Below are 16,041 nucleotides of genomic sequence, written 5' to 3' on the forward strand. Positions count from 1 at the left end.
CATGGCCCATGCAGCACACTGCAGCCAAAGCAACAGCACAATGCTTTCCTCACTGATCATCAGAAATGCTGAGGGAAAATTATAGCCAACACACCAAGACAAAACCAGCAGAATCAGAAGTGAGAGAGAATTCCTATTCAAAGCACCTAAGGCAGGATTGCCACCCCTAATGATATGCTACCTCAAAAAAGACTTTACAGCTGCCTCTGCCAGCATGGGACAAATGGCAATGCCATACCAAAACCAAAGAGCCACCAAGAGAGTGAACCACCTCTACTTTCCTTATGCACAGTAGACATATGAGACATTTCAAGTTCAAAAGGTTTTCAGAGATCTCTATTTCTGTCTTCCATTAACTAGCTGTTACTAAGAAAATTCTAATCTACCAAAACTAAAAATGTAGTAAGATAATTGCCCCATTCCAACTATACACCATACCAAGAATGAGATAAAATTTTCCTTTTCTGTTCCTCAGACTTTACAGTTGTCAGAGCTACTCTGGCAACCCTCACGAGTCACAGCACATCAGTTTTTGAGAAGTTCATCCTTTAGGGACCCAGCAAAATCAACTCAAATGAAACTGCAGTCTACCCTCTGTTACATCATTTCTGCTAAAGACAGTAGCTTCTCTCTGTTTTCTGTAGAGTTTGCTTTTATTCAGTCGGTTGTTGTTTGGGTTTTATTTACTCTGCTTCCAATCTGATCATCTTTTCTATTTGGACAGTACTAAGTACTGTTCCAGGTTTCACTGGAAAAGGATGACAGAAATAAAGGAAAATGATAAAGGAATACAAGAACTGTCATCAGATAGACAAGAAAAGGGCATTTGTATGATAAATGTTGAGGCAGTACTCTAAAAAGAAAAAGCACATTCTACAGAATGAAGGAGAAAAACCCAAGGTTTCAATACTTAGGGCTACTGTGACTGGGGTTGAAATCCTCCCATAAAAGTAACCCAACCAGATGACAGCACACAACACAATTTCAACTTTCTCATCTACAAAATGGGATTAAGAACCCAGCTCCTAACTACCAGGAGCCTTCTAAAAATGAATATATTAAACACTGCAAGACAGTCAGACACTCCAATCCCTGCAGAGATGAAAAGAACCCAAATCAGAAACTCACTGCTAAGTACTGGGGTCCAAGTGTGTTGAGACCAGCCAGGTTTCCCCATATTGAGGCAGCACTGATCTGTTGCATTTGTTGCTGAAGTTGCTGAGCAATTCGTTTCTGCTCTTTGTCCTTCTGCGTGTCTGCAAATTTTACAACAATGGGAGAAGAGCAACCCTGCAAACAGCAATTCAAACAATTACATACTTGTTATCCCCAGCAGTCACAAAAATACTGAATTAAGACCCAGTCATTGGAAGCATTCTCCTCCTTCTCTATGCATACATACAGACATATCTATATTAAAACAGCACATTTCATCAAAGGCTCAAAATCTTATTTGCTTTTAATTCTATTTTGCATTGTGGTATTTTCTCTGCAGATCAAGCTTCTATCTCAAACTCTAAAAATAGAGCAAAACAAACACAAAGGATCAGGAGCAGTTTTTGTGAAGAAGGAGCAACTGCACTTGTCCTTCTCTCTGCTCTCTAGTCCCTGAAACTCCATAGTGACTGCCTGACAAATTACATCTGCCGCTGACACCCACTAGCTTGTTTTACCTCCATGGTTTGTGCTTGATGCATTGCTTTGATTGCTGTTTGTGCCATGGCTCTTGTTGTAAAAGTCACAAATGCACAACCTGGGGAAAGAACAAAAAGGAATCAAGTTGTTCACTACCTCCACAACTATTGGGATGAATATAGGAATGAAAATGCAAGGGCAAGGAGGGGGTGTACGTGGGAATCACAGAAAAAGCTCAGATGCTAGGTTGAGTTGCAAAAGGCAGCATCCAGCATCCTCAAACTGCCAAAAAAGCTTCTTGCTCACCTCGGCTCAGGCCATCCGGGCCCCGTAATATCCTGCATTCTTCAATCTGCCCAAAGGGGGAGAACATCACTCGAATATCATTTTCATTGCACTTCTTGGATATCATTCCAATAAACAACTTCCTATCTTCTACTGCTAAGGAATCAAAAGACAAAGAGTATTACCATTACTTCTTCTTGCTCCTCTCTCAACAGTGGGAGCAACAGCAGTTGCTAAAACAGAACACTTCTACTTCTGTTAGTGATATGTCCATTCTGATCTGCACCAAAACCACAAAAATAACACTTCAAACCAAACCACAGACTGTGTGGTACCGGTACCGTTTCTTGGCTCTAAATACTGATCCTATTTGATACATTGGAGTTGAATAATACCTTTCAGTATGCAGACTGTTTTAAAATAAATGGTTCAGAAAGACATTTCTCTCAACTTTTCAGTTAGTTGTTACTAATGTCAGTTAAAGGTCACTTAAATGAGTGGGGCAAATTTGAATTCAAAGCAGAATTTTATACTCTTTATTTACTTATTTAAGGATGCTAACAACCTCTGAAACACTTCCTTTAAAAGAATGAAGTGAATTATTCAGAATTTAATTTGAAAATACAAAGCAGTTTAGATATACAACATTCATCACAATATAAAATACAGTATGATGAAGGCTCTAGAACATTTTGAAGCTTCGAAAAAGTCTTCTATTCAGTACTACAGGTGAGGGGAAATCAACTTATCTGTTGAGTCTCCTATGATGCTGGAAAGATACTCCAAACTATCCAGCAGACATGACTTTAACAGGCCATTAAATCTTAATGTTGTACCCAATTAATTTTCTGGTCTTAGAGCAGAAAGCTGCTTTCAAATCCTTTCAGCAGTCCATTTTAGTTCAAGAGATCCAGAATCCCTTGTCTTGGTGGCAAGCTCAAATACTTACATAACTAATGCTTTCTTATTTATTGTTGTCACCTTCACTTTTTATTAACATTCAGGGTTAAATAATAGCCTCAAAATTACCATTCTAAAATTCCACTAAATACTTTTTCCACTTTTCATTATTCTCCCAGGGTGTTTGTATGTATGTTTGTATGCGTGTTCGTATGTGTGTTTGTACGTAATGCAAGATCAGTTTTAGTTTAGAGAATCTATTCTGTTCTCCTCCCAAAAATAATTCATAAATACTTCTTGATATATTTACACAGGAACACGTCCTGTATACCCATGGAGGAATCTGCAGATGAAATTACTCCTACTATATGTTACCCATACATTCCATCTTCTGTTTTCAATTATATTAAGAGGTAAGCTTTCTCAAACCAGGACTATCTTCTCCATGATGCAACACAAGCTACTGCAAATGAAGAAAATAAAATTCGGCTGAGCCTAGAAAGGCTGAAACGACAGGATGCTAAACACTTCCTTTGCTTAGGTTGCAGCAATACAGATACATACATATTTGAACATGCTGTATGTATGTACATAAACTCACAAGGAAATGCATGGATAAATGATCGTTTTCCCAGTGGTAGGTGCTAAATTCTTAATCCATCTGAAATAGCCAATGTGCAGAAATACTCAGTTTTTCTTCTTAACTGTTATTAATTCTCAATCTCTCTTGCATTCTACAAGAAGTATTTTTGACTCCCACCCTAGTTGCAACAAATTGCCTTGGTGCACATTGGACAAACACTTGAAAAAGCATTTCTAGATTTCATAAAATCATAGAATAGTTTGGTTTGGAAAGGATCTTAAAGATCACCTATTTCCTTTGACTAGACCAGGTTGCTTAAAGCCCCATCCAGACAGGTCCTGAACACTTTCAAGGATAGGGCACCCACAGTTCCTCTGGGTAATGTGTTCCAGTGTCTCACCACCCTCACAGCAAAGAATTTCTTAATAAAATCTAATTTACATCTCTTTCAGTTTAATATTGTTATCCCTTGTGCTATTATCATACTCTTAGATAAACCCTCCACGTCCTCCTTGTAGGCCCCTGTCAGGTACAGGAAGGCTGCCACAAGATCTCCCTGCAGCCTTCACTTCACTTCTCCAGGTGGAACAACCCCGACTCTCTCAGCCTGTCCTCATAGGGCATCCCTCTGATTATCTTAATAGCCCTTCCCTGAACATGCTTGAGCAAATCTATGTCTTATCTTGGGGGCTCCACAGCTGGATGCAGTACAACAGATGGGGTCTCATGACAGCAGAGAGGGAGAACCACCCTCTCAACCTGTTATTCCCTCCCTTAGATGCAGCCCAGGGTATGACTGACTTTCTGGGCTGCAAGTGCACACTGACTGTTTCTATTCATTTTTTCAGCCACCAAGTCCTTCTCAGGGCTGCTCTCAATCCACTCATCACTCAGCCTGTATCCATGTTTGCAGGACTTAGCCTTGCTGAACTTCATGAGGTCAGCACAGGCCCACCTCTCCAGCCCATCAAGGTTCCTCTGGACGGCTTCCTTTCCCTCTAGGGTATAAACCACAGCACTCAGCTTGACATCATCCACAAGCTTGCTGAGGATGCACTCAATCCCACTGTCCATGTCCCCAACAAAGATTTAAACCACCTTAGTACAAAGAAGAACTCACTGGATGTTTCCCTAACTGACAACATGGTTCTACCACAAGCAGCAGCAGGGGAGATACTCTGAGTCATGGAATTTGAGAAACATCACTCACACTACCTGTTATTGAAAACACACCCTTCTATTTTCACTTTTTTCTTTTAAAAAACACAGGCCTCCAATTCAAGACTTCATCAAAAGCTGTTAAGCAAAAGGGAAATCCTCAAGCTTGCTGAATAGCACAAATGATGACACCAAACTGGGACTTTAGTAAAGCTTACCATTACTCTTTTCACTGTCAGCTGGTTTCATCTGGATAGGATGGTGCATCTAAAACGTAAAAAGATTGTTTAATCCCAGATACATTCACTTCATACTATATAAAATACATCCCATAAGAATTGTGAAAGAAAGAAATTATAGCCTAAATTGCCTCTAGAGAGGTGCGTATATAACACTACAAAAACTCCAAGAAAAAAGGCTTTCCTAATCATATGCCATCATTCTTCCTCAGAGTATTATAAAAGCCATGCCCACCTACTTCACTGCTGTATCATTCTTTTAAATACTCCAAAATTCCTGTAAGATCTGCTATTATGTAAATCTCATAACACTGATCTTTTGAATAGTTTTTTACAACATTATTTTAGGGCAACATAATGAGTTTGTGCTTCAGTGGTGCTGAAGCTCAGAGAAACAAGACAGAGTTGTGAAGAAAGTAGGGCTCTGCTCTTACCCCTGGGAGGATCTTCATGTTGTGAAGAGCATTCTGTGCTTCTAGTGCAGCTTTACGGGTATAAAATGTAACAAAACAGCACCCTGCAATTGAAACAAAATGTTAGTCAAGAAAGAACACTCAATCTTGGAGTGCAGTACAGAAATCACAAGTCCCACTTCAATCATTTCAATGCAAAATGTATGATAAGTAGAAGAGGTTAGGCACTGAAACAAGTAGGTGCTACTGTTTGTGACAGTTCAAATTAGATTTCCAAGTGTAATAAAATAGAATATGTTTGGAACAGACCCAGCATCACTACTACACCATTAAAACAAATACTTAGATACATTTGTTGGCTACTTTATTTTCAAACTCAATTATTTCCTAGTACCAAAACCCTACCTAGCTTCACAGGAAATACTGCATATAACTGATCTGCAAATCCAGGCACAAAATTTAGCAAGGATTTAATGTTTACAAGCATTCAATTAACATGAACAACTAAATCCCCAATTTCTTATTTATCTGAAACTATGTCCCATCCAGCAACATTTTGGTCATACCACTGCATCACAGCGATGTTCTGGAGCAATACAGTATTATTGGATGTTCTGATTTGCAATTATAATCCATACTTCTCAAGTATCTCCATCACTGCTGAGTTCTAAAAGAAATTATGTTTTTTCTGAGCTCAGCTAATGACTGGATCACAGTTCAAGTATAATCAGACAAACACACTTAAAGACTTCATAAAGTCTGGGCTTGCATGCATATCTGGTCACACAGACTTCCTACAGGGCTGTTTGAATAAGCACACAGCTAAGAGTTTCATGATGTGAAGCGGCTGAAACCCCAAGTCTCACAAGAGAAGTACAGAAGTTCTCACCTTTGCTTTGAGGAGGGTTTTGGCTCCTGTCTCGCAAGACATTGATTTCATAGACAGCACCATACTGTTCAAAAAGTTCTCTTAGATCCTTCTCACACCAGCTCCGTGGGACTTGACCCACAAACATTTTGATAGCATCTAAATCAGGTTGGTCTGGGTGATCCAGTGTGCCATTCATTTTCTTTGAGCTACAAAAAACAAGAAGGAATTTCTGGTTTAGATCTTCCTGCAGATTCTAAACAAAAGCATGCTCACAGCAAAATTAAAGAAAAAATAATTTTCTACATATATATAAATGTGTATGATGAAAATATACATATAAAGAGAAACTCTTGCACATTCCCAGTATGCATACCAAAGTACATTCATATTCATTGGCAATCTGTGTGCTTGGAAACCAAACGCACTCCTACACTGCTGTTTAAAACTCTGTTCCCATAATGAAGTCAACATCTGGGATTCAGGATATAAATCTGCTGTGATAACTGAAAAATACCACTAGTGCAACCATGTAAAATCTTACAGAAGAAACCAGAATCGTTAGGAACCTAAGCTCAGCCTACCTACAAACTACCAAAGTTATCAGTAATCACTGACAAAGAGAGAAAGTTACTACAACGTTTTTAAATGAGACTAATTGTAACTGCTTCCTAAGGTGAAGAGCCATCTTAAAACAGAGAAGCAGAATCAACTGATCCAATGGTAAGTTTCTTAAAAGGTTTACAAGGAAATACTTCTTTGTGAAACTAGGGAGCTTTCAACAATAATTGGCAAAAAACACCCAGGCTTAGATTGTACATGAAAAGGCTGGGATTGGACAATCCAGTTAGTCACAGACTGAATCAGTTTCAATGTCAGAATGTCAGGATTCTAACACAGGAAAAAAAAGTCCCTTAGACTACAGCAGCGGGAAGTTTTAAGTATGGGAATCCTCAATAGGTTTCAAGGCATTCTGTCTAGCCATAAGAGCAGTTTGCACCCTATTAATAAGAGCTGAGTTATGCTCCACCCAGCTGACAAGTCCTACACTGCTCACTGTATCTATTCCTCATTATTTGTTAGGTGCAGTGTGATGTCTGCTATCAGTACTCCCAGCCTGGTACACCAGAGCACCTCTCCCTGCAGGATTCTGACTGTAACAACACCCTATTACAGCCATAGTGATTAGTTGGTTAAAATTGCTGACCAATCCCTGCATAATCTAGAAAGGACATGGGGAACGGAACAGCAACTATACAATGATTCCCCCCACCCCCAAACTCTTTGTTGAAGAATACAGGTGGTCTTCTTCCAGAGTAGTCAGTTCTCTTCATCTCTGCTTTGTTCCTTTGAAGATAGTTTGAATGGTTTATTAACTGCACATGATAGTAAATAGTATTCCTCTCACAGTCCATATGAAATCATAGCCCCACTCCCCCAAAAAGAATTAAAAAAAAAAAAATCCAAGCCCAGTACTGTTTAGTACTTTTCCCATCAATACACTGCTGTTAAGAGCCAAAAGAAAAACTGATGTTAGGGAAAGCTCATAATTCTACACCTGTATTAACAGACCTCAAAAACAACGAAGTTTCTTACTAGAAAGGAAGGGAATCATCATAAATCCTTTCTCCTCTCCACCTTTCCACTCAGAAAAGGTCAGCACCTCTCCAAATAGCCAGTGGAAACACCACCTTTTACAAAGAAGTAAACTACCTCTTTTCATTTCAGTAAGAACAACTGGAAATTGTTTACCCTCTCCAATAATAACTTTCAGCCCTGCCTTCCATGGGTAGCTTCAAGAGCACAGCATGGTTCCTGTTAACTGGGCAACTCTTAACATGACCTGAACAGTATTAAAAGAATATTTTACTCCTAATTAAAAGGTTTAGTCTGGAGTCATTAATAACGAAGAACAGAAACCGTTCTTCCCACAAGTGATTTCAATAATCCATTTTATAACATCAGTACCTGTAGCATACTATAAACAATATAATCAAACAGTTTTATTCCTCCTTAGTCCTTATCACCACAATTATCAGACCATTTTCCCCCCATCTAGACGCCAACATCAATCTTCCACGACCACTAGGATTTCTTCAAGAAAACAAACTGCAGGCTTTCCTATCTCTCCTTCCTGTCCCCCTCTGTCCCAACAGACAGCAGGGGATTGAGACAGCATTTCCAATTATCATTTTAGCTATAACTTAGACATGAAGAGAAAATACTTACACAGGGCTTGCATTCAAGGAGCAATGGTCCACCATCATCTCTGGGAGGAAATCCAACTTGAACGCGGCCATCACCTCAGTCTATGACAAACTACTAACACTAAATCAATGTATTGCCTAACCCCCAAACAACACCACTGCCCAAAGTCCTGCAGGTCTTAACTCTCAGCCACACAAAAAACACTCAAACCACAGAAACAGAAGTTCAGGGAGACCAGCAATAGACACCACAGAAACAGGCTGGACTGGGAAAGGGACATGGAATCCCAGATTAAAAAGGGGATGTGACCATGTGAAGGGAGGCTCAGCTTAATACACAATGAAAATGCTGATGCACTAGGCTTGTTTTGTGCAATTTTCCCTGGCGAAGCAGTACTGAGTGCACTGTCAGATAAACAGAGTGTCAGATCCATGAAGATAGCAATGGGCAACAGAGCAGAAAGAATACAAGCTCCAGTCTTTCCACCCCCAACTAACTCCTTGTCTCCCAAAATGGCAGACCAAGGCCTTGAAGTTCAGACAAGCACTTTCCAAATCAGCAATACTAAGATGTGGAGTCAAGAGGTTCCTTCACCACAAAAATTTTTAATACCTGATTTCACTCTCTTCACCTTGTGCTCTACTATGGACACTCTCAACTTCTATGGTAAAAAATGCCAACTACAACTTTTTTCCAAACCTGCCAAAAAAATCAAAGCTAGAAAGATCAGATTATACAAAAATTCCTTAACAACCACAGAACATCAAAACTTTTATAGAAGCAAAACATACGCTGTTCTGGAAACAATACTTTGTCTAAAATTCCAGATATACAAAGTCTATAAATGACCAAGAAAGGGAAAAGCCCAGCGATTATTGAAAACAGTTTCATAATCTTTGAGAACACTGATCAGACCACCTCAGCTGCTTCATCATTAAAACAGACATAGCATGCTGATCAAGGAACTGTGAGATGCATTTATATACACAATATAGGCTTCCTGTTAGATCTGGATAAAACTGGATACACTGTGAAATGCAGAAATATTTGACTGTGGGGAGTGAGTGCTGCAGAAGCAGCTGGGTGTGTTGGAGCACTCCAGGAGGAATGGTTAATTGGAGTCTAACATGAGACCAGAAACTCTTATAAATGGTCGATATAACCACAAAATAACCTCTCAGAGCATCAAGGACTGCATGCTGGAGCAGCTATGATCATGTCTTTCTCCTCTGTCAAGGACTGCAATACGTACCTGCAGTTATTCTGACTGGCCAGTATACATAGCTCTATTAAAACTTGCACAGTTACAGTATGTCAATAGTTTTTTTCATAAATAACGTTTCCAACCTCTGAAAAAAAAATTTAGAAAGAGAACATTTCTAATCTTTTGCCAGCAGTGAGGTTAATTAAAAGGAGCTTGGCCTTGTAATACAAAGAGATACGCATAAACTGCAAAATAAGAGAGGACATTAATTCCTCACACATCAGACACACAACAGTAAGTACTTCACGCATGCTCTTGCTATGAGATAAATGCAAGTAAGCTTTCACTTTAAAGAAAAAGGTGTAAACTATCTGATAAGCACCACTGTTAAGAACATGCAAATAGGCATTAGGGAGTAACAGGTCAGTTTTTCAGCTTTCAGTAAATTAAACTGTTCTATCTACCTTTAGACACAAATTACAGGCTTCCCACTTGAAAAATGCCATGTTGAGTAAAGCCCATCATATTCATCACATTCAAATGTTAACCTGATCCTAGAGCTCATTTCATGCATTTGTCTAAAGTGAGACTGCAGAGAAAAACTTTTCAGATTTATATGATTAGGACAACAGATTATAGGGTGTGATTCCTAGATGACATGAATCCATAGACCAACACTGTAAATTCTGGCCCTATCCAGGAAGACCAGAACTCATTCCTTCTGGTCTTTCACTCACCTTTAGCTTTTTCCAGCAGCCAGTAAAATGCCCCACCTGCCATGCTCACAGTAGGTTTGATGAAAGACAATGCTGGCAACGCATTGTCTAGAAAATGGGTTTTTAAAATGTTACTGAGATTGATCAGTCAACTGAAGAAAATCACTACACCATTATGATTTGATCCTATGCCCACCCCTTACCCCATTTCTCTACTCCTCAAAATCGAAGTCCTATCTTCTTGTTCCATTAAGACAAAAGTGCAATGTTATAGGTACAATTTGTCGGAAGGGAAGAGTCAATACTAGAATGGTGAGTAAATACCTGAAGATATGTTAGGCAAGACTCAGTGCCTCTGGGTGCCATACTTCTGAAGTAATGATGGCAACTTCAGTGACAAACAGTGTATAAATGGGTTAGTGTTATTTAGCTGAACGCTTCAAGCTAGTGAAATGAAAAGACTTACAGATTTCACTTGTGAAAATATCAGAAAGAGTAGAAAAAGATGGCATTTCACTACTGAACAGAAATAAGAATTAAATGAGGAAAAAGTGTTTCTTTAAAATTAGAAAAAACCAAAAGTCATCCTAACCATTTCTCACAAAGAAAGAAAAATAAGGGAGCTAAACACACTTATTTTTTTGCTCAGATGTCAAATTCCTGCTGGCTTCCAGATCCATTCTTTGACTGTTTCTATTCAAAGGATAATAGAAACAATGTCTGAAATTCCAAGCTCTATGGACTGTAGCTGCACATTTAAATGTGGTGCTCATCTGACAATATGAACATTAAAAAACTTCTACATACTACATATTAGATCTCAATTTTTACACTTCTGAAGCCCTAGATGATGCTGCAAAATGTGTCATTATGTGTGCTCCTCAGATACTCCAGAGGACAAATGTTGAAAGTTTTTTGCTTTTAAGTTTACAGAATTACATCACATCCTAGGGCAAAAGAATCCCAAAAATTCACCACAAAACCAAATATCCTGCACCGTATTGTCTTTCCTAAGAAAGCCTAGTTCTAATGAGCAATTAACTCTGAAAGCTGAAGATAATACCATCTTTTATTTTATACATTCTGTACTCAGACAGCATACACAAATCTGAAGCTGAGGGACTACTGCCATGGTGAGAGCAAGCTATGGGAAAGGATGTAGGCTATGGGGAAATCAGACACTGTGAAGCTCTGAAGGAGACAGGTCCTAGAATAAACTTCCCCTTGTATTATCTGTGCATATCCAGATTCTTACAGTGCTGCTGAATTGCAGTTTTGTTTTTAAACTGATAACCCCTAGGTTACATGCATCAAAATACAGTAGTTGCTTGTCAATATTTTTTTGTTTCATTGTTGATCGTGTAAGCATGTGCTCAGAATGTTTTCTGCCTGTGTTGAAATCCAAACTGTTTCCCTATGCCTCACTGGGTACAAAAAGCCCCTTACCTAGTTGCCAAAACTGCAGTTTCTTCCTCTGCCAATCTCTGACTGTCATGCACTGTGGGTACACAAATCTGACACATTGAGAATACTGAATTTGCCATCAAAACACGTGAAGTTTTTGGGCTGCCTACAATTCAGATTAAATTAAACTGAAAAGCATTTTTATTTATATAAACTTTTGTAGAAGGTGCCAGGTGGAGAAAAGGGATAGGAAGGGAAGACAACTGCCTCTACCTTGGAAATACTGAAGTTTTCTGGTGCTCCCTCTTACGTGTTTATGTGAGAGCAGATAAAAAAAAGACCTATACACAGATGAATTTTTATAAATTAGGTAAGTACATTTAATTCTAAAAATAGATCCTACTATAAGCTTTTTTCCCCAATCATCTTCCTCAAAATATTTCTGGGGAAAAATTTTTGAGGTACGTCAATACATTCTTGATCTACTTCTCTGGCTTGTGAATGAAGTCCTGTAGCTTCTACTTCAATTAATTCTGCGAAAGCTCAAAAGGAATGAATTATGACCTTTTGTCTGACTGAAGAATCCCCAGGACTCCCAGCTCTCTGCCAGCAGATGAAACAGCAAGTCATCCAGCCTTCTGGCTTACAGGACGAGGCTTTCTGTTCCAAAGTACTCTTAGAAAGAGAATAATGAAACAGCAGCTACACATAGCTAGGAATGAACAACTAAGTAACATCATCTTTAAACACAGCCTAATCAATAAAGATTTTAGACCCATTTGTCTAATGCACACAGTACTAGGCATTATCAGAAAGAAATCAAAAACCAGAATATGTCCAGTCTGGTAGTTCTCAATGTCCCTAGTCATAACTTTCTATGGAAGACAATGTTTGAATTAACTGCTTCTCTGTAACCACTGATATCACAAGTATGAGGGGGCAAAGCAGTATATAAAGTCCTACACCTCTGTAAGCCTGTTGGATAAACGGTCATGAAAAGCTGGTCATGAAAGACCTACTACTTGAAAATGATGTTTCAGAGAGAAATCAAGGGATTGAAAGCTGTGGTAGAAGAGAAGGCTTTGTTCCCAGCTTTGTACCAACTCAATGCAAAAATCCAAGCAACCTCCCTCAGCTCTTGAGTTTCCAGACATCACACAGACAAACCAGGAGGCAAGTGATGCTTTCCTGGAGGACAGAGAACTGTTTGTTATACAATAAACCCATACACTGGAGAGGTGACCCTTAACACAAATATATCAATCATTATCAAAAGCAGAATCAAAAAAAAAGCTCTTCCTATGGATATGTTGTACCATCTTAGACTAAATCCCATAGATCTCAAGATCCTTCAGTGACTTTTCCCTGTTTATTTGTAGATCACAACCAACAGCCAGTCCAGTTGAGAGCTACTGGCACATTGAAGGGAAAAGATCAAGAGCTGAGTGTTCTGTTTTCACTTCCCCTTCACTTAATGCTAAATCATTAGGAACTTAATGCCTTGGCACATTTGTTGTCTAACAAATGAATTTGAATATGAACAATGGATTCAAGTATTTTCAAAAAGGAATCATACAATTCCAGAACCGTAGATGTGTTTGGGTTGGAATGGACCTTAAAGCTCAGTTATTTCCAACACCCCTTACCATGGACTGAACATCTTTCACTACACCAGGTTGCCTAGAGCCCCATCCAACCTGGCCTTGAACATCTCCAGGGATGGAACATCCACAAATTCTCTTGGCAACCTGTTCCAGTACCACAACACTCTAATAGTAAAGAATTTTTCCCTAACATCTGATCTAAACCTAGTCACAGTTTGAAGCCATTCCCCCTCATTCTGTCACTACCTGCCCTTGTAAACAATCTCCTATCTTTCTTGCAGGCTCTCTTTGGGAGCCAGTGATGCCAAATAGTTCTGCTTTGACTGTCATACCTTAATTGGACTGAACAGTCTACGTGTACCTCTTGCTTTTACTTCGAACAACAAGCAGTGAAGTGAATGCATGTGACTGCACAAATTATCAAAGGGCACGCGTGGCTATTACTTTAGACACCTTGTATCTCCAAAACAGCTTTTCAAATGACAGCTAAGAAAGCAAATTCTAATGGCTGATACATCTTTCTTTCTCAGAGAGGGAATGCTGTTGTATTTCTCACACAGGTTAGTACATTTTTGTAACTCCTTGGCAGGATAATGCAGATGCAATAAACTTGAGTGAGTGGAAGAAGAGACAAGTACTTGGAAGGGACCCATAAGAAGCTACCAGACAAACCACAACAGATGAGGTTCTGAGCTTAAACAGAGAGGCTGAGAGACCACTGAGTCAGTTTTGTGGTGATAACAAGCACTAGAGGTTATTAGCCTCTGTGAATGGCAGTGATAGGCCTAGAACATGCCAAAGAGCAGGAATTTGCCTATGCATTTGTGTTAGGACAAAACAAACTACACTACGTTTAAAAAAAAAAAAAGTTTTCCTGCTAAAGCTACTGAAGAACTGAACTATACACATATGATGTAAATGCTCACTAAAAATATGTGCACTATAATCAATTGCTTTAGTAACACTAAAACCTCCCCAATAGTTCCCCCAACATCATAAACTACACAACAAAAAAAACCAAACCCCACACCTCTGGACTTCAGGAAATGTAAAAGCAAAGACAGTAACCAGTATATACACTTTCCCTTCTTTTTAAAATGCCTTACAACTGCTTTCACTATGCCACCACATAACTGATGAACAAATTAAATCTGTGATATACTCAATATCTGGCTCCTTCCCGAGGACAACTTACACCAAATGGCAGACAGTAGCTCTGCAATATGAGAGTTGAACTATCAGGAAACAGGTTACACTATCTGTTCAAATCTGAGAAGTCAAAAAAACCCCACCCCAAACTACAACTAGGTCCTGCTCTGCCAGTAACTGCTACTGACAGCACATCTAACAAGAACTTGGAAAAGATGAATTATCAGGCTTAGGACCCTCTTATAACACATGAATGAAGTCCACAAAATTTAAGGCAGTGGTCTATGAACCTGTTCAATTTTCCTCTCATCTTCTGATACATTGCTTCCTCAACTGCTTTCCTGAGAGAGGATACAGGGTTGTGCTGTGAATATCCTGACAGGGCTGTGGGTATTGGGATTCTGCGATGTGAGCAACCCACAGCTCTGCAATGATCTGCTTCTCTAGGACAGAACAGCTGCACGATGCCACCCTGAGCCCTACTTTCTTAGTGCACAGCTGCCAGCTAACACAGCAGCATGAGGTTGCTAACCCAGCCCTTGACCCACTTCAGCTGTGTCTGCTGCTTCAGTGATGATGCTACAAAGGCTTGCACAGGCATTACCAAAGAGAGAAAAATGGAATTGCCTGGCCATGAGACTACCTCCTGACATGGATCTAAAACACCCATCCCTGACCATAAAATCTCTCATTACTCTATTGTTGAAAACTGATAGCTTTCACAGCATTCCCTTGAAGTATAGCCAACTATTCTTTCCAGAACTTGTATCCATTTAATTATTTTTTTAACATTAAAAAAAAACTCAAAAGAATTTAAAATATCTCAGTCTGCTACAGTGCTTTGTACAGAGTGGCAGATAACTTCAGTTAGTATATGTGGATTTTTCCAAAGGCACACAGTATGTACTCATCCTGTTTTCAAGGAGAGTACTTGTGCAGCACCAGGAGAGTAGACTACTACATCAGCACAGTGAAATAAGGAGAAAATATGCCTATACACAAGTAAAATCTTCACGCTAAGACAGTTTCCTAGAAACTTCATCATCTCTTTGGTGTATAATTACCTTCTTCATATACCCATTCTCCAATGATATATTACATGCATACATGTATCTTCACAGAAATATAAGAAGCGGTACCTGGACTGTTTTCCTTATATTGTAATATATTTTCTTTGGCTAACTTTAATTTTGTAATTAAAGTTCTCAACTGTTACCTTCAGAATAGTGATCTGGAATTTATGTTACATTTCTGTCTTTCCCTGTTTTGTTACCATTTTGTTTGTTTTGCAGTTTTCCATGTCCAGACTACAGGAATGCAGAGGGAGTTGTGAATGCAAACTGTAGTTGTGAATTTAAAGCTAAGGCACAGGATACAGGAAAACTTACTGTGATGCAAAGAAGACAGCAAAGTCTGGCTGAGAAGACACTGTATTAAAGGTACCAGACACAAAGCATACAAGCAAACAAACTGCTAAAAGACCAAAAAATGAATCTGAAGCAATTAATGCAGGACAACCCCTTAGAGCACCAGTACCTGCAGAAGAGATAACAACAAGCCTTAATGTAGGTTCCCTAGAAAAATTAATTTTTTCAAATCACAGACTAGGAGTAAACATCACATGCTTAACCCTCTTTGCAAGGCATTTTACAATTAATAATTGATGTTAGGAAAA

At 39.0% G+C, this 16,041-nt stretch overlaps 1 protein-coding gene across 13 annotated transcripts in view; it reads right to left on the reverse strand.

The window, feature by feature from the left end:
* The window catches only part of CELF1 (CUGBP Elav-like family member 1), a 68,526-nt gene that overhangs the window by 29,393 nt on the left and 23,092 nt on the right, over positions 1-16,041 (reverse strand). For 9 of the 13 annotated variants that reach the window (XR_004418317.1, XM_033063557.1, XM_033063552.1 and 6 more), the window contains 6 exons: positions 6,103-6,290; positions 5,235-5,317; positions 4,780-4,828; positions 1,942-2,076; positions 1,674-1,753; positions 1,129-1,290 (listed from right to left, as the gene is read on the reverse strand). Coding sequence is in view for 12 of the 13 variants with exons in the window: in XM_033063557.1 (XP_032919448.1) it covers positions 1,129-1,290; positions 1,674-1,753; positions 1,942-2,076; positions 4,780-4,828; positions 5,235-5,317; positions 6,103-6,280 (687 nt within the window). In the remaining variant the exon portion in view is untranslated. The remainder of the gene's footprint in view (positions 1-1,128; positions 1,291-1,673; positions 1,754-1,941; positions 2,077-4,779; positions 4,829-5,234; positions 5,318-6,102; positions 6,291-16,041) is intronic. The other 4 variants (XM_033063554.1, XM_033063553.1, XM_033063550.1 and 1 more) reach the window with 1 other exon arrangement.

The sequence above is a fragment of the Catharus ustulatus genome, chromosome 6, assembly GCF_009819885.2.
Source record: "Catharus ustulatus isolate bCatUst1 chromosome 6, bCatUst1.pri.v2, whole genome shotgun sequence".
In the NCBI taxonomy this organism is placed as follows: domain Eukaryota; kingdom Metazoa; phylum Chordata; class Aves; order Passeriformes; family Turdidae; genus Catharus; species Catharus ustulatus.